General features: G+C 34.1%; 1 protein-coding gene across 1 annotated transcript; it reads right to left on the bottom strand.

The window, feature by feature from the left end:
- Positions 1-150: 150 nt before the first annotated feature.
- LOC128223813 (complement C2-like) lies at positions 151-23,794 on the bottom strand. The gene is made up of 15 exons (XM_052933227.1): positions 23,661-23,794; positions 22,727-22,918; positions 21,195-21,371; positions 20,296-20,391; positions 18,968-19,114; positions 18,703-18,824; positions 16,819-16,894; positions 15,198-15,317; positions 14,214-14,372; positions 8,711-8,775; positions 8,079-8,225; positions 6,202-6,415; positions 4,707-4,819; positions 1,911-2,032; positions 151-791 (listed from the first exon to the last, which is right to left on the bottom strand). The coding sequence occupies exons 1-15, from the start codon at positions 23,725-23,727 to the stop codon at positions 464-466; spliced, it is 2,145 nt and encodes a 714-aa protein (XP_052789187.1). The 5' UTR covers positions 23,728-23,794; the 3' UTR covers positions 151-463.
- Positions 23,795-24,181: the final 387 nt, after the last annotated feature.

Raw genomic sequence — 24,181 nt, 5'->3', positions numbered from 1 at the left:
AGACTATAATATTACTAATAACGTTTTTTAATGCACGTATACGTACATTTTATGATAGTGGCTTGAAGAGAGATTTGAATATTGGTTGTCCTCCTACTTAACTTCTCTACCAATGATAGTTTATGCATTTAAAAAACAACAACAACACCATCTTGAAAATAGCAAAATTGACAGAGAAAGCAGCCATATCTATTTATTATACAGCAATGAATAAAATGGTTTGACGAATCACCTTTGTCATGCATTAGCCATGAACCATATGTTTCTAGTAATTGTAACACCACATTTTTAATCGCACAGGTTGGTCTAATTTCTCTTCCTTTTCTTTTTCTTTTGACCATTCTTGTTCTTGTTTTTTTTTCCTTGCCTTTACCCTTACCCTTCTTTTTGAGATTCTTTTCTCCATTCCCGTTCTTGCCTCCAACATTCACATCCTTTTTCTCATCATCATCCACGACATTTTCTACCCCGCTGGTTCATTATCTTCAACAGGGTCCGCCCCATCTGCATCGATTTCAACAAGATACGCCTCTTCAGTTTTGTTTCGAGCATTCTCTCTTCTCTCATTCTCCGCCTCCTTTTCTTCGTCCTCAGCGCTGCCCAATCGTATAAAGCGACCAAGGATTGGAAGAGCCCATTCGGTGATTGATGGGTGATGCAGATCAAGGAAGATGCTGAATTGGAGATGGTCTTGACAGTCGTACGTCTTCTGGGCGAGTCCAAATGCGCTGTAGCGAAAGTTGCTCAGTTCGGCCATGTACGCGCCACCAATATCACCTCTACAGGAATCGCTGTTATGATATAAATAATATTTACGTATGATGATGCACTGGCGCCAGTGATTATTCATTTCATTATCTGCTTTAAAACTCGAACATCATCAATGCAGGAACGATTTAATGAATGTATTTTATATGTTAAATAAATTCAAGGAAATCATAGATTAATTAAACGACAGCTAAAACTCATGAAACAGTTGAGAACAAATTCATTGTCTTAAAAACACATTTTAGAGGAGGTATTTATGTAAGTAAATGTAAGATGAAAGTTCATTTTAAAAGATAGAAGCACATAGATTATCAACATAATGAAATTTATTGATTGGTTGATTGAGACTTCGACTGTACATTATTACTAACAATAAGAGCTCTATTAACAAAGTCCCAACGGCTGAGCAAAGGCCTAAGCAGCATTTTATTGAAGCCTAAACACTATTTTATTAAAGATAAGTGATTGGTTACTGGTTACCTAGCAACGAACTAAACACTATTTTATTAAAGCTTACTGATTGGCTACTGGTAATTATCAACGGCCTAAGCAGCATTCTATTAAAGCTTACTGATTGGTAACTTGTTTCTTAGCAACGGCATGAGCAGTATCAAGCTTTCAAGATATTAAGCTTAATATTAGGTGACGGGTAACCTAGCAACGGCACAATACTCTGTTGTTTAAAATCCCGCGGCCAACGCAGCATTTTGTGTATTACGGATTAGTTTCTGGTTAATGAAGTCATAAACGTAAAGCAATTACAAATCCTTTTAATTAACACCCTTATTCAAAATCAATGCATAAACATGAATAACCAACATAGATTTTGAGTGATTGACGTTTAACTACTTTCTAGATAATGCATTATTTTTTTTCTGATAACACGATTGTAACGGTGTATTCAATAGCTGGACACGCAAAACTATTAAATGATTGGTGAGTGCTAAAACACTTATTGCGATTTAATATCGCCACACAATGTACTTATATATATATTTCAAATTAAACTCGGTATCCTTCATCAGAACCATTGACTTCGGCATTTAATTATCTTTTCTAGATATTAAAACATTTGTTTTAATTCTGGTAAATCTTATTTGGGACTAAGAGTGCATCTTAGTGTTATCCCTAAAAATATTTACCATTCCTTCCTTATATTTCCGACGCAGAAGTATCTGTCAGTATCCAGGTGTGGGTAGCGACGTCCACATTTGACGTCTGATTGGATTTCCCGTCGGTTCTGCTTCTGTTTTCGCCAGGGTATCTGTATGATATAACAACTCATCTCAATGCAACTCAACTTAAATTGAGTTGACTTGTGAGGTTTTACAATTAAATAATGAAAGATAAAACAGTGGACCGGTTTGATGTTACAACTTAATTTAAGATGAGTTGCGTTGAGTGGTATTACAATTATATAATGTAAACTAAAGAGAAGAGTCCAAAAGTAACTATATACGTATTTATAGAAACGAGAATCGAAGCCCTAACAGACTATTTAACGAGACACGACGTCATACGATTATAAACACATAGTTGTTCTTTTCAGTGTAAGATCGTGATATCTATTTACCGAGTGAGGACCCAAAAGTTATATTTTACGAACGGCGTAGACCTGAGTTTAATAATCACTCTTGGTATTAACAAGGTGAAAGGTATGAGGATTTTTCTCTTAATCAAAGCATTTTAATTTTTTAGTATAGGTCTCAAATTGATACTAAAAGATATTACTTGCATTGTATTAAGACTTAAAGCTGCACTCTCACAGATATGCCAATTTTACAACTGTTTTTATTTTTTGTCTTGGAAAGAGCAAATTTTTGCGTAAATATCTGTAAACCAATGCTATGAGATTGCTGACAAAAAATCACATCTCAGCTTTTCATATTTACATTCGAAAATTAATGTTTCATGGCTTAAACCGTTACTAACGGGTTAAGAAAAATGCATAAATATCAATTTTTGAACTTAAGTATTAAAATCTGCGATCTGTTTTTGTCAGCAGTCTTATATAACTGGTTTCCATGGATTTTCGCAAAAATTGGCTAGTTCCAAGACAAAAAAATAAAAACTAGTTGTCAAAACGTTCAATCTGTGAGAGTGCAGGTTTAAACGCGCACATTTGTATGCGCAAGTAACAGCATTTCGTAAATGACGTCTTTGATAGTATGTCATATCCTTAGGCCTAAAAAAATGTTTGGTTAGAAAATCATCCTTTTCAAAAATAAGTAGGGTAGGTAGTTTTTTTTATGTAAGGTTTATATAAGAATGTCATTTTCATCATAGCAGAGTGGTGTAAAAGTTATCTTCTTTATAAGCATTTAAGTTTTTAAACTATATATTAAAAACAAATTGAAAAATATATATATATGTTGTTGTTTTTTTTCAAACTGACTATAAAAACGGTAGGGTCGGCGCCTATTCCGTAGGAAGGATTGGGTTTTCCGAACCAAATGTATTTTTTTGGCCTTATTGCGGAAATGATTGTTTTGCGATGCAGAACGGGTTAAAATTTCAAAACGGTGAAAAATATCAAATTGATATTTTCACTGTTTGAAACAATTCTCTATAACCAATACATGTTACTGTTACTGACTTGGAACGGTTAGAGTTGAAATAGATCACTACGGACTTAGATCGGTTTTCTATGTCTTAAAATGATAAAGTTATAGTCAGTTATAGCAAACAAAATTAATATATATCATTGGTATCTTTACATTTATTCCTTGCCATACTTAATACACTATGGAGATCTTTTGAAATAAAAACAAGAGCTGTCAGTAGACAGCGTGCTCGACTATTCTCAGTGATTGACAATATAAAATAATTTGTTAAAGTGTAGTTGATAACTGGAACTTGTAAATAGAAAGAGTGTAAATAAAAAGGGCTTGTTGAATGGTCAATCGTAAAAAACATTATAATAAGATAATAGAAAGTAAGGCATATTGTATCATTAGAAAAACATGAACAAGCATACATAAAACAATAACGTAACAGGGCTCCGTAGGACAAATATCTGTAATAAAAAAGTGAAAATAAAAACAAGAATTAGTATTCATAGGTAAATGGGGTTATGTTAAGAATTTTTTTGGGTGTAAATTATCCAACACCTGGAAAATGCATAAGAAATTTGAAACTGTGAGTCTTTAACAATCAATCTGAACATGCTAACAATGAGTTAAAAAATGCTTGATACAGTGACGCAAATTTTAACTTAAATTTTGAGTCGATGATTTGAGTAATGTTGTCAAAATGCTTGATAGAGTTACATCCTCCTTTGTACATGTTGCGGCGTGATGGTGAACAAGCGTGCGAAGTTTCAAAGCCAGATGTCAATGGACTTTGAAAATATTTGAGGTGGTACGCAAACTTTAACGTAAATTTAAAGTCGAGAAAGGGGCATAATTATATAAAAATGCTTGATAGAGTTACCTCCTCCTGTGTACAGGAGGGAGGGGCATGATGGTGAACAAGCGTGAACGGTTTCAAAGCAAGATGTCAATGGACTTTGAAAATATTTGAGGTGGTACGCAAACTTTAACATAAATTCTAAGTAGAAAAAGGGGCATAGTTTTGTCTAAATGCTTGATGGAGTTACCTCCTCCTGTGTACAGGTCGGGGGCATGATGGTGAGCAAGTGTGCAAAGTTTCAAAGCCATATGTCCATAAACTTTGAAAATATTTGAGGTGGTATGCTAACTTTAATATAAGTGGTTATGCCGACGCCGACACCGACGCCGACGTCGACGCTTGGGCGACTAGTATAGCTCTCCTTATTCTTCGAATAGACGAGCTAAAACATGAATAAAGAAATGAACTTAAGCATTTACAATATTTGTTCTCGAAATTAGTCACATTTATTTATCATTTTGATCATTGTGTATTCATATCTGTATTTACATTGAACATTTAAGCCTTTTAAATAGAATTAAATTGACCTGTCGGGTATGCGAATCTGGGGAGAGACCCCAGCCTACTGTGAATCCATATGCCTCACCAGCCATTACTTTCAAAGACTCCAATCTTCCTTCTGATAAGTTGTACACTTTCCCTGAAATGGAATTGAACATGGTAATGTGAATGTTATGACCCGTATGCCGAAGTGGACATTAGGTTCAATGACGATAGTCTCTATTAATAAATACATAGACCTTTACTAAAATGAGTTTAAGATTCAAAGCAAGATTTAACCCCAATGAACCTGAATGTAAGCACGCGTTTTAATTAAGTAATAACCGCCGATGTTTTGTTTTATCAGACAGAACAGTAAACACAAACTTGCTTCCCTTTTGTATAAAACTGGTCAAGTCCTCGGATTAGTTAAAATAAGCAAATGAGTTATGCATTATGCATTATTTACCCGAAAATTTATATTAACCAATGAAATAATTTGACTGTGCCTTAACTAGCCTAAAGATAACCATTGAAACTTCATTCAAGTTTCTTACTTTTGGCTGCAGTTGTACAATTTTCCTCAGAATAATTGCAAATATTTAGATAAACAAGGTTTTCCTAAGATGGCCCTTTCCAAGAACCTGGCCCCTTCAGCAATAGATTGCACTTCTTCGAGTGGGCGATTTAAAGATTGTAGGATAAAGGTTCTAGGTTGTTCAAAATTTAGTAAGATGTTAGGGACAAGCCCATAAGTCTAAAACATAACATCATGTTTAATGGCACAATGATTTAATTCCATTGGCTTGGTGTTCTACATGTCTTTCCATGTAGCGTTGTGTCTCATGTTTGGTGTAGGGTAAGCTCTTATCCTAATTTCATTAAACATGATGTTATGTTCAAGACTTATGGGCTTGTCACTGTAAATCCATTGGCTTAATGTACAACAGGTCTTACCAGTTAACGTTGTATCTCATGCTTGGTGTAGGGTAATATATCATTCTCATATCATTAAACATGATGTTATGCTCAAGACTTATGGGCTTGTCCCTGTAATTTCATTGGCTTGTTGTACTGCACGTCTTATCAGGTACCGTTTTGTATTATGCTTGGTGTAATGTAAGCTATCCTACTAATATCATTAAACATGATGTTATGTTCCAGATTTATGTGCTTGTCCCTGTAATTCTATTGGCTTGTTGTACTACAGGTCTTACCAAGTAGCGTTGTGTCTCGTGTTTGATGTAGGGTAAGCTCTTATCCTAATTTCATTAAACATGATGTTATGTTCCAGACTTATGGGCTTGTCCCTGTAATTATATTGGCTTGTTTTACTACAGGTCTTACCAGGTAACGTTGTGACTAATGCTTGGTGTATGGTAAGCTATCATCCTCATACCATTAAACATGATGTTATGTTCAAGACTTATATGCTTGTCCCTGTAATTCTATTGGCTTGTTGTACTACAGGTCTTACCAAGTAGCGTTGTATATTATGCTTGGTGACTATATAGAGAAGGTTAGTAACTAAAGCAAATTTACTATAGGGAAAGCATATCGGTTTGATGAACTTGTTCAGAGGTGGTTGTGTGCTATTGTCCTCGCCAAAATCGAGGATGGCCACATCATAATCTCGGATGTCATGCTCGTTAGGGACACCAGTGTAGTTCGGGTGAATGATGACGTCCTTGACAACCGGCATCACCTGCTCGTCATCACCTTGATACCACCGCGAATCCCCGAGGTTCACGGTTATCTGAGAAGGAATAGGGCACATGCTTCAGGTTAGACTTTAAGTATGTCCTAATTTATCGTTTATTTCTTTTTTGTTTTTGGTAGTGTGTTTATAGTGTATATAATAATACAAAGAGGAAAACACATCTGAGCGCACCCTGCATCAACATGTTTGCCCGTCAAAAGCTGACCTGACTATCCATACTCGACTGGCTACTTAATTTCAGCTTATTGTATTAACCCCATTTGTACAGTATGCCTTTACAGCCTTTAAGCACCGTGTTGATGTTAAAGTAGAAGTATATTGTCCATGTTTTCTTAAGATAGCATGAAATGACATACTTGAGATCATTCTGCATTTAAAAATCCCCCCCCCCCCCCGAGGAAAATGAACTTGACTATTAAATCTGATCTAAATCACACATTATTGTTTATACAACATTGGTATAATATGCTTTTTCAGCTTTAAAAGCCCCATTAGTGTGTCAAACCGGAAATATATTTTTCTCGGCCCATTAAAATAACATGGATTGACCTAGTTTTATTGTTATCTGCAATTATATAATATTTGCTGCTTATCTTATATATTGTTATATTCCTGAATATAAGAACTGTTAAAACAATTTTAGTCTCAAAGGATATGAACAAAGTCCATGTTTTGAATATTATATGGCATGGTGCTACAATTAATTTATTCGTCCGCAAAAATTAAAAAGTACTAACTTACCGTCGGTGTCGGTACTGTCGTATTTATGTGAAAGACTACAGAAACAAGCCCAGTAGCCAACAGTTTAATCATAAACCATGTTAAATGGTAAACGCCAATGACACAGACCACAAAAACAAAAAATCACAAACAAGAGACGTAGAACATAAGCACAAAACTCGACAAACAACACAGTGCATATTGCATATATACTATATTAAAAACTAGGTATATATATATATATATCAATAATTATTAGGTACCGTCTTGGAATGGTCAGTATAATTTAAACTTTCTGGGTGTTTAACTAGTTAACGTGCACAACCTTACTCTTATCCCAACAATCCTGAATGATTGTGTTTCGTAATGCTTGAAAACATACATTTTTCCTTCTTTGAATTGATATTGTTATCAGCAAACAAGTAATTAAGAACACCGGTGATCAAACGCCAACAGCAATTTGTTGAACGTCAGTCAAAAAGGGACACTACTTAATACTTACCAAATTCCGAGTTATGCGTTTAGCTTTACATGTGTATTATGCCTCTGGTAGCATGTGCACCATAAAAACAATGAAAACTACAAGGAAAAGAGTTTCAACAAAAACACCGATAATATGCCTAAGGCGTGAGCCTGACTAGAGACACAAACATTTAAACACCACTTACAGAAATAAAATCACCACAAACATACAATACACGCCCCAAAATAGCTTCACCAAGTTAAATCGAATGTCCTGAACGGTTCTTCGATTATGGCAGATATGCAGCTTTCGACCACACTTATGACATCGACGTTAATGATACCAAGACTTTGACAACATCTCTACTCGTATTCTTCATAAACAGGTAAGGTAACACATGTCTATACGATTAGGAATATTATTAATATCGTTATAGATGTCTTCCGTATTTTACTTTGTAGTAAAAGATAAAAACAATCCAATACGTATATGTTATCACAATATTATTATTCTTACCATGTTTTCTGTGTAAGGAATCACGTGTCCTGTTTCGTTGACGTCAGACACGCATCTTGCTGACGTCATGAAATATCGTGCACACAGAAGAACGCCCCCACACGTCTTGCTCTGGGCACTTAACCAGCCAACCCATGGCCACGCCCCCTGATCATGACATTTGCACTTTTTAAATATTTAATTTAATTTTGTAAAAAATTGTATATGATAAAATAAAACAATATAATGCTTTACTCGTTTTTATATTTATAGATAGGATTGCACAATTATATGATAAACCTACATTAGAATATTATGTTTAACTAAGTACAAATACCACTTAAACTGTTCTTCAGGGAAATATCTGTACCACTACTTTATTAAACACTTTAAAAACGTTTCGGCCTACAGGCTTTTTTTCAAAATACAAACAAAGAATTTATTGTTACACTAAATCTGTAAGAACAGATATATAGAATAACGATATTTTAGTAAATGACGTCGTAGTATGCTTCATTATAGCAATAAACTATTTTAAAAGAATATATCTTTTTCACTAACCAAGTTTCAATTTTTCTTGTACTCGTATATCAATATATGCATGTAAGAGTGACACACACAAACCAAATATAACTGTCAAAGCAATATGTCACCTTTTTACTCGCGGCCGTACCTTGTGCTATGTCTGTGTTTCCAGAAATTCCACATTTACCGTAATCTGAAATGAAAAAAAATACATTTACAATGTTTCTTTGCATTTTTCATTATTATTTAAAATTGTACGAACGATATGATGAATGGTTGAAGATGAAAAGGCGTATTTCATTCTAAAGTGGTTTGCCTATATACAGTATGGTATGACCAATGAAAATGTGTATATTGTTTTAAACTACCGTCCAAATATACTCTCACCTCTTTTCTGAGGTAATGCTCTTAACATTTTAACTTGGAATTTAAGTTTCTCCCACCTCAAATAAGTAGATCCGTTAATTTATCCATGCTAGAAATTCTTATCTTGCCAACGGGCGAAGATAAAATGCCCGTATGAAACTTCTTTTAATGGTCACCACATTGTAATTACCTCCCTTGTTGAAGACAGTCGTCTGTAGCGCATCATGGAAACCTTGTCTTGTGGCATTATTTAGAACGCGAGTTAATTATTTCTCGCTTCAAATGTCACCAGAAAACAGTTTTCACGCACCTTTCGAGAAATAATGCTTCACTCTTCTTAGAACTATTTAAAGACCGATCAGACCATTTACATACTCTGAATCACTGCGCGTATATCCATGACAACCACGAAATATCGCATATCCGTACGCAATATTTTTCACTAAGCACAAAAGAGTTCCAGCAAAAAATACATTTTTACTTAATGGTGTTTAACTGAGGTGGGAGAAAAACCTCGTTTCAGCAAAACACCCTACGCTCGCGTCGGAATGAACCTATCTTACACTCTCGGCCATGGAAGATACTTATAATCTGCTATGGCCTAGATTGTAATATTGATTCATTCTAACCCTAGCTAGGTTATTTCCGAAACGAGGTATCCTTACAACATCTTGCACGAGGGTTGGGATGAACCTGTCGTACACGAACGGTCATCATAGATGCGTTTTCTTCCACCTCATTTAAACAAAACATAGTGAAATGTACTTTTCCCTAGGACTGTTTTGTGTGTGGTAAAAATAGGTACATTTTTATCTTTGCTTGTGGGCAAGATAAAGATTTCCAGCATGGTCAAATATTTTGATGAACATATCTGGGTAGGGAGAAATGATCTTGTCACGGTTATGTGTATGTGTTATTTCTTGGTTTTAAAAAAGGTGATGATACTTATATAGTGGTAACCAAAGCCTTTATTAATATGCTTTGAAGCACATAACACATGTTTTGTTGTTCTTGACATCATGTGTGTCCTGTTAAGAGTCTCCAAGCCCTCTTTAACTCTTATCAGTACGTATGTTCAAAACTACAGAAACAAGCTCAGTAGCTAAAAGTTTAAACATAAACTCCGTTTAATGGCACAGGGTAAACGCCAAAGACATAGAACACAGAAATAAAACATCACAAACAAGAAACATTGAACAACAGCACAAAACTCCACAAACAGCACAGTGCATAAATACTATATATAAATATATATATAAAAAATTGGTATGATTATCAAGAATTGATAGGTACCGTCTTGGAACGGTCAGTAAAATGTAAATTTACTGGGGGTTTAAACTAATTTAGTCTCCAAATTTAACTCCCTCTTTAACACTAATCAAGGTCTCCCTTTCAATGTTTTGTAATGCGATAGGCCCTGTTGTGCCAAATGCATCAATTTCTTTAAATGAATTGAATGTGCAATTTAACGTACCTGTTCTAAGCTAAATTTCGTAAATATTTTGCATCATTCAGATGTTCTGTACATAATCTTTCTATAGAAACCGGTAGACATTTTGGAATACAGAGAGAAGAACGCACTTGCCTATACTGCGAATGTTATATTGAAGATGAATTCCATTTTTTGTTGATATGACCTTTATATAATATTTTAAGGAATGTTTATTTTGCAAAATACTATCGAGAAAACCCTTCTATTGATAAATTTTATGATTTAATGTCTAGTACAAATGCTTTGAATATACGTAATTTAGCAATGTTTATTTATTATGCATTTGAAGAAAGAAACTATTTTATGGACATTTTAGTTTGATATCATAACATGTCATTATCACTATCTATCACGCGTGTTTGTTATATGTATGCTTTTGTGTTTGTGTATGGGCCGGAGGCCTTTTGAACAATAATCTTTAAACTTTGTTCAGTCGTGTTTACCTGTAGCATTTCGATTCTTGAATTGATTTGCTTATCGGGAATGGTATCACTGTTTTACGTACCCAATTATCGGGAATGGTATCACTGTTTTAAGTACCCAATTATCAGGAATAGTATCACTGTTTTAAGTACCCAATTATCAGGAATGGTATCACTGTTTTAAGTACCCAATTATCAGGAACGGTATCACTGTTTTACGTACCCAATTGTGACCTCTAAAGAGTTGAAATCCTTGAATTTGTGATCAGGAATGGTATCACTGTTTTACGTACCCAATTGTGACCTCTAAAGAGTTGAAATCCTTGAATTTGTGATCAGGAATGGTATCACTGTTTTACGTACCCAATTGTGACCACTAAAGAGTTGAAATCCTTGAATTTGTGATCAGGAATGGTATCACTGTTTTACGTACTCAATTGTGACCACTAAAGAGTTGAAATCCTTGAATTTGTGATCAGGAATGGCATCACTGTTTTACGTACCCAATTGTGACCACTAAAGTGTTGAAATCCTTGAATTTGTGATCAGGAATGGTATCACTGTTTTACGTACCCAATTGTGACCACTAAAGAGTTGAAATCCTTGAATATGTGATCAGGAATGGTATCACTGTTTTACGTACCCATTTATCAGGAATGGTATCACTGTTTTAAGTACCCAATTATCAGGAATGGTATCACTGTTTTAAGTACCCAATTATCAGGAATGGTATCACTGTTTTAAGTACCCAATTATCAGGAATTGTATCACTGTTTTAAGTACCCAATTATCAGGAATGGCATCATTGTTTTAAGTACCCAATTATCAGGAATGGTATCACTGTTTTACGTACCCAATTATCAGGAATGGTATCACTGTTTTAAGTACCCAATTGTGACCACTAAAGAATTGAAATCCTTGAATATGTGATCAGAAACGGTATCAATGTTTTACGTACCCAATTGTGACCACTAAAGAATTGAAATCCTTGAATTTGTGATCAGGAATGGTATCACTGTTTTACGTACCCAATTGTGACCACTAAAAAGTTGAAATCCTTGAATTTGTGATCAGGAATGGTATCACTGTTTTAAGTATCCAATTGTGACCACTAAAGTGTTGAAATCCTTGAATTTGTGATCAGGAATGGTATCACTGTTTACGTACCCAATTGTGACCTCTAAAGTGTTGAAATCCTTGAATTTGTGATCAGGAATGGTATCACTGTTTTACGTACCCAATTGTGACTTCTAAAGAGTTGAAATCCTTGAATTTGTGATCAGGAATGGCATCACTGTTTTACGTACCCAATTGTGACCTCTAAAGTGTTGAAATCATTGAATTTGTGATCAGGAGCGGTATCAATGTTTTACGTACCCAATTGTGACCACTAAACAATTGAAATCCTTGAATTTGTGATCAGGAATGGTATCACTGTTTTACGTACCCAATTGTGACCACTAAAGTGTTGAAATCCTTGAATTTGTGATCAGGAATAGTATCACTGTTTTACGTACCCAATTGTGACTTCTAAAGAGTTGAAATCCTTGAATTTGTGATCAGGAATGGTATCACTGTTTTACGTACCCAATTGTGACCTCTAAAGTGTTGAAATCCTTGAATTTGTGATCAGGAACGGTATCAATGTTTTACGTACCCAATTGTGACCTCTAAAGAATTGAAATCCTTGAATTTGTGATCAGGAATGGTATCCCTGTTTTACGTACCCAATTGTGACCACTAAAGTGTTGAAATCCTTGAATTTGTGATCAGGAATGGTATCACTGTTTTACGTACCCAATTGTGACTTCTAAAGAGTTGAAATCCTTGAATTTGTGATCAGGAATGGTATCACTGTTTTACGTACCCAATTGTGACTTCTAAAGAGTTGAAATCCTTGAATTTGTGATCAGGAACGGTATCAATGTTTTACGTACCCAATTGTGACCTCTAAAGTGTTGAAATCCTTGAATTTGTGATCAGGAACGGTATCAATGTTTTACGTACCCAATTGTGACCACTAAAGAATTGAAATCCTTGAATTTGTGATCAGGAATGGTATCACTGTTTTACGTACACAATTGTGACCACTAAAGAGTTGAAATCCTTGAATTTGTGATCAGGAATGGTATCACTGTTTTACGTACCCAATTGTGACTTCTAAAGAGTTGAAATCCTTGAATTTGTGATCAGGAATGGTATCACTGTTTTACGTACCCAATTGTGACTTCTAAAGAGTTGAAATCCTTGAATTTGTGATCAGGAATGGTATCACTGTTTTACGTACCCAATTGTGACCACTAAAGAGTTGAAATCCTTGAATTTGTGATCAGGAATGGTATCACTGTTTTACGTACCCAATTGTGACCACTAAAGAGTTGAAATCCTTGAATTTGTGATCAGGAATGGTATCACTGTTTTACGTACCCAATTGTGACCTCTAAAGAGTTGAAATCCTTGAATTTGTGATCAGGAATGGTATCACTGTTTTACGTACCCAATTGTGACCTCTAAAGATGTGAAATCCTTGAATTTGTGATCAGGAACGGTATCAATGTATTACGTACCCAATTGTGACCTCTAAAGAATTGAAATCCTTGAATTTGTGATCAGGAATGGTATCACTGTTTTACGTACCCAATTGTGACCTCTAAAGAGTTGAAATCCTTGAATTTGTGATCAGGAATGGTATCACTGTTTTACGTACCCAATTGTGACTTCTAAAGAGTTGAAATCCTTGAATTTGTGATCAGGAACGGTATCAATGTTTTACGTACCCAATTGTGACCACTAAAGAATTGAAATCCTTGAATTTGTGATCAGGAACGGTATCACTGTTTTACGTACCCAATTGTGACCTCTAAAGAGTTGAAATCCTTGAATTTGTGATCAGGAATAGTATCACTGTTATACGTGCCCAATTGTGACCACTAAAAGGTTGAAATCCTTGAATTTGTGATCAAGAATAGTTTGAATATTTTACGTACCTATTATATATATCTTTTATATATTTGGCTATATATTTCTCTACGATCGTGTCTACTATCGCTTTCAGATCCTTGAATTTGTGATCAGGAATAGTATGACTGTTTTACGTACCTATATTTTGCTAGGAATTTTTAACCCTAATAGTGTCCATATCCTTGAAATTGTGATCAGGAATAGTATCACTGTTTACGTACCTATATATTTTTCTGCAGTCCTGTCCCCTATCGCTGTAGGGTCGATTAATTAGTGATCAGAAATAGTTTATCTGTTTGTGCCACCTATATTTGTCTATAACATTTTAACCCTTTTTGTGTTCATATCCTTTAAATTGTGATCATGAATAGTTTTACTATTTTAACGTACCTATATTTTTTTCTGCAATCGTGTCTCCTATCGCTTTCAGATCCTTGAATTGGTTTATCAAGAAAACGTGTTCTTCGGTTGGCTCGCTGGCTATTTTCTTCAGCATGAGTTTGTTGATATTTCTTCCAACTCCCATTGTGAAGATCTCGTATCCAGCGACTGTCGAAAACTTTCAGATATATTTGAATTTAATATTTGTTTATGATACTTTCTCACATTGCTAGTGATTGTAAGTGATAAGTACATTGAATTCATCTTTAATAAATTTCGTGAAGTACCGTTTAAGTCAAATCTTGTTTTGAATACAATTATGTCAATTGGTTAAGTGTATTAAGACATCATTATTTACATTAAAAACTAAAGAAAGAAGTGCATCTTAAATTTCCGTTCAGTGGCACAGGGTCAACGCCTCATATACAAAAACAAAAACCTCGTATAGATATTGTCAATATCAGTGTCATACTAGTGAATATATAAATATCACAAAAATGCGATTTAAAGGTTATTTGACATTATAAAAATTTAATTTTGCAAAATGTAATTCACTATGATCGCTCCAAAAACAAAAGAGCTGACAAGCGGTTACAGTGTACCAAATTGTCAAACAGTAATGCGATTAAAAATAACACAACGTTACAATATCAGATGTTTGCGACTTATTACTTAATAACATGGCGCGCTATGATCATGAACACGTTTAAAACGTTTTGTAAATATGTTTAAATGACTACAACATAAAGCTTTGTCGCTTGTATATTTGAAAACACTCGCAGCTTGTCTAATGAAACAATGTCGCATCGGGATTCCAAACCATTGATTTTATTCACTTAAAACTTAAAAAAGTGAATCCAAAAAAAGTGTGGCAACCGTGTAGGCTTGGACGATAGAAACAAATTAGTTTACTTTATTTCGCTATGCGCACGGGGTTTCAAACCAATCACTTTCGTTCCATGGTTCAAAATTGATGTAGATTACTAAAATTACCCTTTAATAAATCAATCTTCGTATCCAGTATAAGGACGTCCTCGGCAGCGTTGACCGTCTGTTCAGCATCCGTGATAAGAAAAACAGCTTTGTTAGTTTCCTGTGCTTCTCGATCATTGTCTTAGATAAAATAAAATAAGATAAAAAAATAGTAAGATAAGGTAACATGAGCTGTCAAAGAGACAGCGTGCTCGACTATTACGTCGGTTTTCAGTGTATGGATTGAAAAGTTTTGGCAAAACATGCATGAATCACTGTTAGATTAGATTTCAATGCAATTCATGTGCTGAGATATTAACATAAATGTGGCTACATGGAAAATTTTAACAAGTATTTCTTAGTCGCATAATAAAGGGCCATTATTTGCAAAAAATAGTTATCTAACTTGGTTTTTCAATGATGCTGGGTGGTTGTATACCATTGTATAAAGTCTTAATGCAATACATCAAGTAGTTGCTGAGATATCATCCTACGTGTGCTAACGTGCAAGACCTTAACCAGAATGTCTAAGTCGCATAATAAAGGGGCAAAAAATATATAATATGAAAGATAGAGTTATCTTACTTGATTAAAGAAAAAGGTTAAATGGTTGGGAGCCTGTGTGTAAAGTTTCAATGCAATACATTTACATAATGTATTAGCTGAGGTATTGACTTAAAAGAGGTTACATGCAAAACCTTAACCAGAACTTCTGTCTAAAAGGGCCATTTTTGAATTTAATGCACACTAGAGTTATGTAACTTTGTTTATTAAGTAGGTTGGATGGTTGCGTACCACTGTATAAAGTCTCCATGCAATACCTCAACTAGTTGATGAGATATTAACCTATGTGTGCTTGCACGCAAAACCTTATCAGATTTCTTAGTAGAATAATAAAGGCCTATTATTTGCATTAAATGCAAACTAAGGTCATCTAACTTTGTTAATTAAGTAGGTTGGATGATTGAGTTCTATTGTATCAAGACTCAATGCAATACCTCAATTTGTTACTGAGAAATTAACCTATGTGTGCTTGCACGCAAAACCTTAACCAGAATTTCTAAATCAAATAATAAAGGTATAGGTTTTATATTAAATGCAAAAAAGAGTTATCTAACTTGGTTAAGTAGTAGTTTGGATGGTTGTGTACCACTGTATTAAGTCTCAGTGCAATACCTCAGGTAGTTGCTGAGATATTTACCTATGTGTGCTTGCATAAAAATCCTTAACCAAGGTGTGACGCAAACGCCGACGCCGACGCTTGGGTGAGTAGTATAGCTCTCCGTATTCTTCGAATAGTCGAGTTAAAAATGGATTTGCTTAGACAAATAGACACGAATTAAGATCCGATAACATAAAAACAACAATATATTATACTTAATTTATCTTCAGATACCAACGTATCATTAAGTGCTAATGTTATTAAATTATCTATTCTTGCGACGTGACAACATATCGGTATCTGCTCTGAAATAAGATAGGTATCATTATAATTTGATCTTAACCTAATTGTACAATCATCTAACAAGCACACTGCGTACAAATTCTTCGACAATCACCTAGTAAACGCTATAACATACACCTCTTCACGTAGAACAGCTGTTGGTTGGAAGTTGTTCTGAAATTGCAACACTGCACGTACCTCTTATCTTTTTAAGATCGATCTTAAGGATGAGTGTGTTTAGAGCATTTGTGATAGATGTGCCACCCACAGTTATCTGCCGAATGAAAAAAATCATATTTTACAATAACTTCTAATCAAAGGCGGAAAGAAAGTGCTAAAAACTCATTCATTTGTTAGCGTGCAAAATGTACTACACTTATACAATCTTAAATCAAAATATTGGCAATAGTTTATTTAATACTGCACGCACAGAACTCGCGATTAACATAATACACAAGCGCAAAGCATGAAAGGTAAAAAATCAATCACAGAGGTTGTGGGAAAAGCTACTGTTTTTAGTTTTTTATTACATCGTCAATGACACAGAAAAAAAACTAGCATACATTTGCAATTTTTGCTTCAAAAATCTTAATTATAAGGGAGATAACTCTTGTACCTCTAGTACCTTCAATTCCTTTTCGGTAATTCTTCGCTTGATTTACTCAATTTGGCGCTCACATTCTTTGTTAGAATTTAGGTCGCGAGAACGGTCGTCGAATATTTTTTGTTAAACATGGTTCTAATCGAGTACGCATATTTAAATCAGCACTTCATTTCGTTGAGTAATCCGTAAGGGGAAGTTATTTGTCCAATCGAAATATCTCGGCATATTTCCATCGTAACAACACCGAATGTATGACTACGCTATATACTTGCAATGTTGTTAAATGTTGGTATAGATATCTGACATTGTAAATCGTCCATATACATCCGAGGTCATTTTTGATTGAAAATGGTCGAGATGTTCCGAATGGTTGTTCGTTTCGTATGAAAATAAATTAAATAATAATGTCTGTTTAATAATATGATAAAAAATAGGGACTACACCAGTAATCGAACAGACAGCAAAGAAAAACTAATAATGAATTAATAAATATTAAATGCATTTTGACATTTAAAAAAAAAGTTAAAGTAAAGACATACAGACAGCTTTTTTATAAATATAATGAAAAAACAAATACATTAGAAAATAAAAGCCTAAACCTAATATATTTCCGGCAGCTGAATCCGCCCCAGGTGTTTAGGCCAGCAGAGAGGGACCATATTCATTACATCATGGCGCAGGAGTTTTATGGAAGAGTGTTGTAAAACATAGTTGTGGCAGACTGCTCTAATGGTCTATATTGATATCAACATTTGAATTGTTAACTGTTATTGATTCGGGATGGACTGGGTATTGTTTAAAGCAAGCCTTATACTTTTTTAAAAACGTTTTGCTATCAAATATAGTGGTTCAACGATTATCGAGTACAATCGATACAATCGATAACTCGTCGCTTACAATGCCATCCTGGCGACAATCGTAAGTCGATTTTCTTTGCGGTGAATGTGAACATTTTTGCTCAAAACAAACTTTCAAAATTAACAATAAAAGACCTATAAACATATTTGATTGTTAGGATTTTAGGAAATCTTATGCAAAAGTCGGTTGCAAAACGCATGACTATAATATTACCCTTTCTACTTTAGGTTTAACCATTAAAATGATCACGATAATTACCTTCAAAGACTGTGTTTGTAAACGATATTATTAACGTCTGATGAATGTCCTATAATAAATCAAAATACTTGGTCCAATTCGGTTCGATATTCTATAGCAAATGGAGTCCGACTATCAAACACTAATCGAACAGTAGGTTTTTTGAATATGAATAGTTACTGGTACATATTTACTTTCGTAATTTAAATTCATTAAAGAAATAAACGACTCGAATTGCTTCAATGAAATTTCACAAAGTGTCCTAATTAAATTCGTAAGCCGTTTAAATGGAAGAGCCAAATAGACTCGGTGCCGAAAGGCTAAGGGGTTGAACTGTTTTGATACCCAGAGTATGATCATGCAATCTTTATTGATAAAGCTACCGTTATTTCGTTGATTTTGGCAATAGTGGAGTTGACCGTTCGCACATTCTTGTCATCAATCTGAAGATGCACAGTGGCGGTGCTTGCAAACGTTACTATGGCAAATCGTGTTCCGTTTTTGCCTATAAATAGATCCATCATGGGGTTAGTTTCAAAGCAAATGTTAAAGTTTTATTTTTTCTAAATGAAAGTTAACCGTGAAGACGTCGTACAATTTAAAATAGAGAATGGCATGCTATCCTTTTAATAAAAAAAGACAACTTACCTCCGTTTTTATTTGCAGACACACCAAATATTTTGACAAGGACTTCCATGAACCGCTTTGCAATTTTCAGAGATTCTGTCCCAATACTGGACGAGGTGTCGACGGCAATGATGATGTCAAGGCCTCGTTTGCAGATACTGAGACGCCCTAAAGAAACAGGAAAATAAATTAATTCATGTTTAAAAAGTATTTTCCGTCCTACTGTTTGCACGTTAACTCAATTAACGGAACTGTTACATGTACAATGAACTTAATTGTTCCATTATAATCGTGCTTTTAAACTCTCACTGAACTCCTGCTTCTCCGACTGTTCTCAGTTGGTAACCCCAACAGTCAATAATGAAGATATTTTTATGCATATGTCATTTTGTTTCAGTGACCTTGTGTGTCTGTCGTTCATTGTATCTTCAAGTGTAAGACATTCGGTTGATGCAAAAATAAATTTAAATTTAAATGCATTATCTTGTTTAGACTAATATCATTACTTCATATTGATAAAAAATACAAAATCTTCCTGTCAACAAACTGTCCTTCCAAAACGCATTGGTCATGACCGACAATGTCACATAAATTAAACAACATTAGACATATAAAATATATTATAGAATATACTGAACAGAAATAAATAAAAGGGGCGATACTGTTCATAGACTTCAAAAAGCATTTAATACTATTGAATGGCCTTTGATATTAATCTGGTTGGAGAAATTTGGTTTCAGAAAACGTATTAGGCAAATTAGAAAGGGTAAATATAATTTATAATAACTTATATATTACTTCAAGTTACAAATAACGGATGGCGATATAAACAATTTAAAACGGCAGGTGGCATTCAACAGGGCTGCCCACTTTCTGCCTTGCTTTTGACAATTGTTGTTTAAGTTCTATCGCCAAAAGTCACGGAAAGCAAAGATATCAAAGGCATCAAAGTTTTACTGATGGAACAATAGAAATCTGACATTTTATAGCAAAAATATAGTTTTAAAATATATAGTATTACATAAACTGTCATATATTATGCAGTCATTAATTTCCACCAAGGACTTGATACACTTAATTCCATATTTTTTCGGTCCTAAAGAAGTAAAAAAAAAGGACAACCCTTATTTGAGATTCGTTCAATCGTGGACTAGGAAAGATATACATTTACTTTCTACAATGCAACACAATTAAAAGGGGTTAAGACAAAAGTCCCATGGAAATTGAGAAAAACAACCTTGTGTATATTTTAATCTAAATGGACACAGTTAGCTCGTATTTGAGTCGAGTCTCTAGCATACTATGGCGTATAGAGTCTCTCTACCCCTTGTTTCCAGACTGCATCTTACCCTGGGGTCCAGACTCTGATGTCGAAGTTGATCCGGCAAACTTATCAATAAATGTCTCCTTTATGTTGTTGGCGATATCAGCAGCGTTCATATTGCCTAAAGTAAACAGATATGAATGTGAACATGTAACATACTTGTTGATTCCTGAATCGAACGCATTCAGCAGCATTCATGTTGCCAGAAACAAACTCATATGATGTAGAATATGATATGTTACATACTCATGAATAAACGTTTCCTTCATGTTGCTTACGATAAAAGCAGCGTTCAAATGACATTCAGTCGAAACTCGCTATTTTTTTCGGTTAAGTTATTCACTATTTGTATTTTGGATATATCGAATTATCGTTATCTCCATGTGTTTCCCGATGTACCACCAACTTCGACATAGAGGGTTTTGACTGTATAGCAAACTCATATGAACGAGAAAATGTTAATCGTGAGTGAACGTTTCCATGATGTTTCTGTCGATATCAGAAATGTTTATATGGCATAAAACAAACTCATATGAAGAAGAACATATTACTTACTCGTGAATAAATGTTGTTGTTTTTTTAAATCTCTGATGATTTGAGAAGCGTTCATATGGCAAAAACAAACTCATATGATCTATGATATGTCTTATACTCGTGAATGAATGTTTGTTTTGATGTTTCTGTTGATATCAGAAACGTTCACATGGTATAAAACAAACTCATATAAAGTAGAACATGTTAAATACTAGTGATTTTTTTTTCTTTCAAATATCTGGCAATATCCGAAACTTTCATATGTCATTAAACAAACTCAAATGAATGCGAACATGTTACATACTTCAAAATAAATGGTTCCACTCCAAATCTGACAGAAAAAAAATATTCCAGGCAGATTTATCCTTCTAAAATAGAATATACACATACTTCTACAGATAGGGATCTCCCCGCTCCAAATCTGGCTGGTTGTGCATATCACCTCACGTGACCCAACGAGAAGGTATCCGCTATCACACTCGAATGCAGCGGAAGCCCCTTGATCTAGCGATGCAGCGAAGACCTTTCCGTTTTTGGGGTCGTACAGCTGGGGGCATTGTTTCCTGACTGAAAGCGAAATAAATGAGATAATAATTACGAGAGATAATTAAAAAGTGACTCGTAAGATTACACGTAGTGTGCGTGAATAGCACACTTCTCATATGTTTGCAAATTCAGAATATCTATTTTTGATAAACAGTGTCTGATATTGCTTACGAAATGTCGTTCAAATGAACAAAGTGCAGGCCTACGAAGCTTTGAAATCTTTCGCTTCTATAAACACGGCGAATAGTTCTAGGACAACAGTAGTTCTCGGACAGGGCGGATTTTTGTCTCTGTTTGAAAGTTACATATCAAACGCCTGGTTGTTGTCAATCAGGTGCTTAAAACGTGACAGGAAACAGCATAACTTTTCATCAGGTAAGGATAATAAGTTTCATACCAACTTTGTCAAATTGTTTACAAAAGCACATTATACTTCACATATATATGGAAGGTTTCACATGAGTGGTCATTAAATAAGGAATGTATTAGAGATGCACTCCTACTCCCAAATAAGATTTACCACATTTGTCAATTAAAAATATTGCTTTAATATTCAAAACAGGATGAATAAATGTCGAAAACAATGGTTCTTATGAAGGATATCGAGTTTAATCTAAAAGAAATGAGCATAAAACACTGTCGTTCTACCTTAAGAGACTATAGTAGACCACAGTAAATATTTTAGCATTCACCAATCACTTAATATTTTTGCGCTTTCTACTATTAAAAACAAGGTTACAATCTTGTCATCAGTGATAAATATTTTCAATAATTGCATTATTTAGTAAGAAGTTAAAGGTTTATCAGTTTGTTTTTTTTATATTGATCAATAAACGAACCTTTGTGATTTTTCAACTTTTAGCAAACGGATTCAATCAATTTCGTATTGAATGGCTACAATTTGAGTTTCTTTTGATATCATCAAAACTTATGCGCGAAATACATAAAACGCCGCTTTATAGCGCGTCCATTGTTAACGCTATTTATTAATGATGTAGCGTCAAACGTTTTGGATAGTTATTGCTTATAGAATAGTAGCTTGTTGACCTTGGCTTTTGGTTGATTATTGGCCAAGTGGGAAGATTGCCCAAGATAATGATAATTGCCCAAGGATGTTAGCTTAGGCATGTTTACAGATAAAACAATATAAGCTTTTTTTGCGTTTTTTTAACTTATGAATTTGGGACCACGTAGCTGTTTAACGAAAACGCTATTCATAAAAGCGATTGTTTTTCCTGTACACAAATAATTTATATATTTTTTCGTTTTGATCATTAAAGTCAAATAAGTTAAACATAATAATACAATAAAATTAAAACATTTCTTTCGTGCATCTAACAAGTGTTAACCTATCTAGTGCCCCTTTGATATCTTGCCTTGATATTTCAGAACACAATCTCTCACAGCTCCTGTCCATTTTCCGTTTCTACAAAATCGGTCAAGGTTCAACAATCCGCCCGGTTGTAACTGGAAGTTTTCGTCGCAGCTCAATCGGTATGACTTCAGTCTTTCGTTGAAATCAAAATGGCCGAACAAAGGTTCCTGTGGCAACTTGCAACCGAACTTTTCTGAAATAAAATTATTTCAATATTATACAAAACACAACAACAATTTCATCAATTTCTGAAAAGGGAAAATGCATTAAAAAGGTTTACATACGGAGCGCTTAAGTGATGAGTGAAACACCAAAAACAGACTTTTTTTCGGAAACTGGAACAAAAGTATGGCAAAATGCTCACATTAAAGAATTTTATGTTAAGGGTATCTAAGTAGTATGTTTAATGTTCACATTGAATAATTTTAAGTAATGGTATCCAAGTATTATGTTTAATGTTCACATTGAATAATTTTAAGTAAGGGTATCTAAGTATTATGTTTAATGTTCACATTGAATAATTTTAAGTAATGGTATCCAAGTATTATGTTTAATGTTCATATTGAAGAATTTTAAGTAAGGGTATCTAAGTATTATGTTTAATGTTCACATTGAATAATTTTAAAAGGAAATATAAAGTCTAATATTTTTTTATCGTTACATACGCTTTTTATGGTTTATAATCATTAAGTCAAATGAGTAAAACATGATAATGCATTCAAATTAAAAAAAAAATATTTTTGCGGCAACCATAGTAAGCGCCAGTTAAGCTTAGCGCAAAACTAAATTTGGTTTATTATATCTCATCAAAAGAAATTTGCGACTGCCCTGTGAGTTATGTACTGTTGTTTTTCAATATAAAAAATGATGACAATAAGTTTGCTTCAAAAACAGACTTTATGCAGCAGATTTAGATATACAAAAATGAATAATACCTTCACAATTTGTAACGATAAAAAATCCAGCAAAAAACACAACGACACAAAGCAGTTTCCCCGACATTGTTGGATTGTAACTGCGCAATATTTGAGATTGTACGAGGGATATATCACAGAAGGGCTCTTAATCGTCTCCACTTACAAGGAACAACACTTGAACCTCATTAAAACCGGATACATTTAATTGTTTATGGTAAACAATAAGTACAATGTTTCTTTTAAAAGGCTGTTTATAAGGAAAACACTTCCCTTTTCATTTCCAATAACTGGTCAAGAAAACAACTAATGTTTAATACGAAACCACTTTCCTTTGTATCCCCCAAAACTGGTCAAGTAGATATTTAAGTTAATTAGGCATTTTATCCGCTGCGAATAACTATTAGAACACGATTGCTTATCTCTTGGTAATCTCGACGAAGAACTGCTAGATATCTTACTAAAGTTAAATCTCAAACATACTTCAACTTTAAGTGTTTTCGTTTTTAACTAAATGCACATGATTTGCATGAATTTTTGTA

The sequence above is a fragment of the Mya arenaria genome, chromosome 17 (assembly GCF_026914265.1).
Source record: "Mya arenaria isolate MELC-2E11 chromosome 17, ASM2691426v1".
NCBI lineage: Eukaryota > Metazoa > Mollusca > Bivalvia > Myida > Myidae > Mya > Mya arenaria.
The sequence above is the reverse complement of the archived record's forward strand: the minus strand, read 5'-3'. Positions and strand labels throughout refer to the sequence as shown.

Coding starts and splice junctions, on each gene's coding strand:
- LOC128223813 (XM_052933227.1), bottom strand. CDS start 23,727: ATGTCGGGGAAACTGCTTTGTGTCGTTGTGTTTTTTGCTGGATTTTTT. Junction 20,392..21,194: donor GGAGATCCCTATCTGTAGAA/GTATGTGTATAT, acceptor TGTTTACTTTAG/GCAATATGAACGCTGCTGAT. Junction 8,226..8,710: donor GTACGGCCGCGAGTAAAAAG/GTGACATATTGC, acceptor TGTCATGATCAG/GGGGCGTGGCCATGGGTTGG.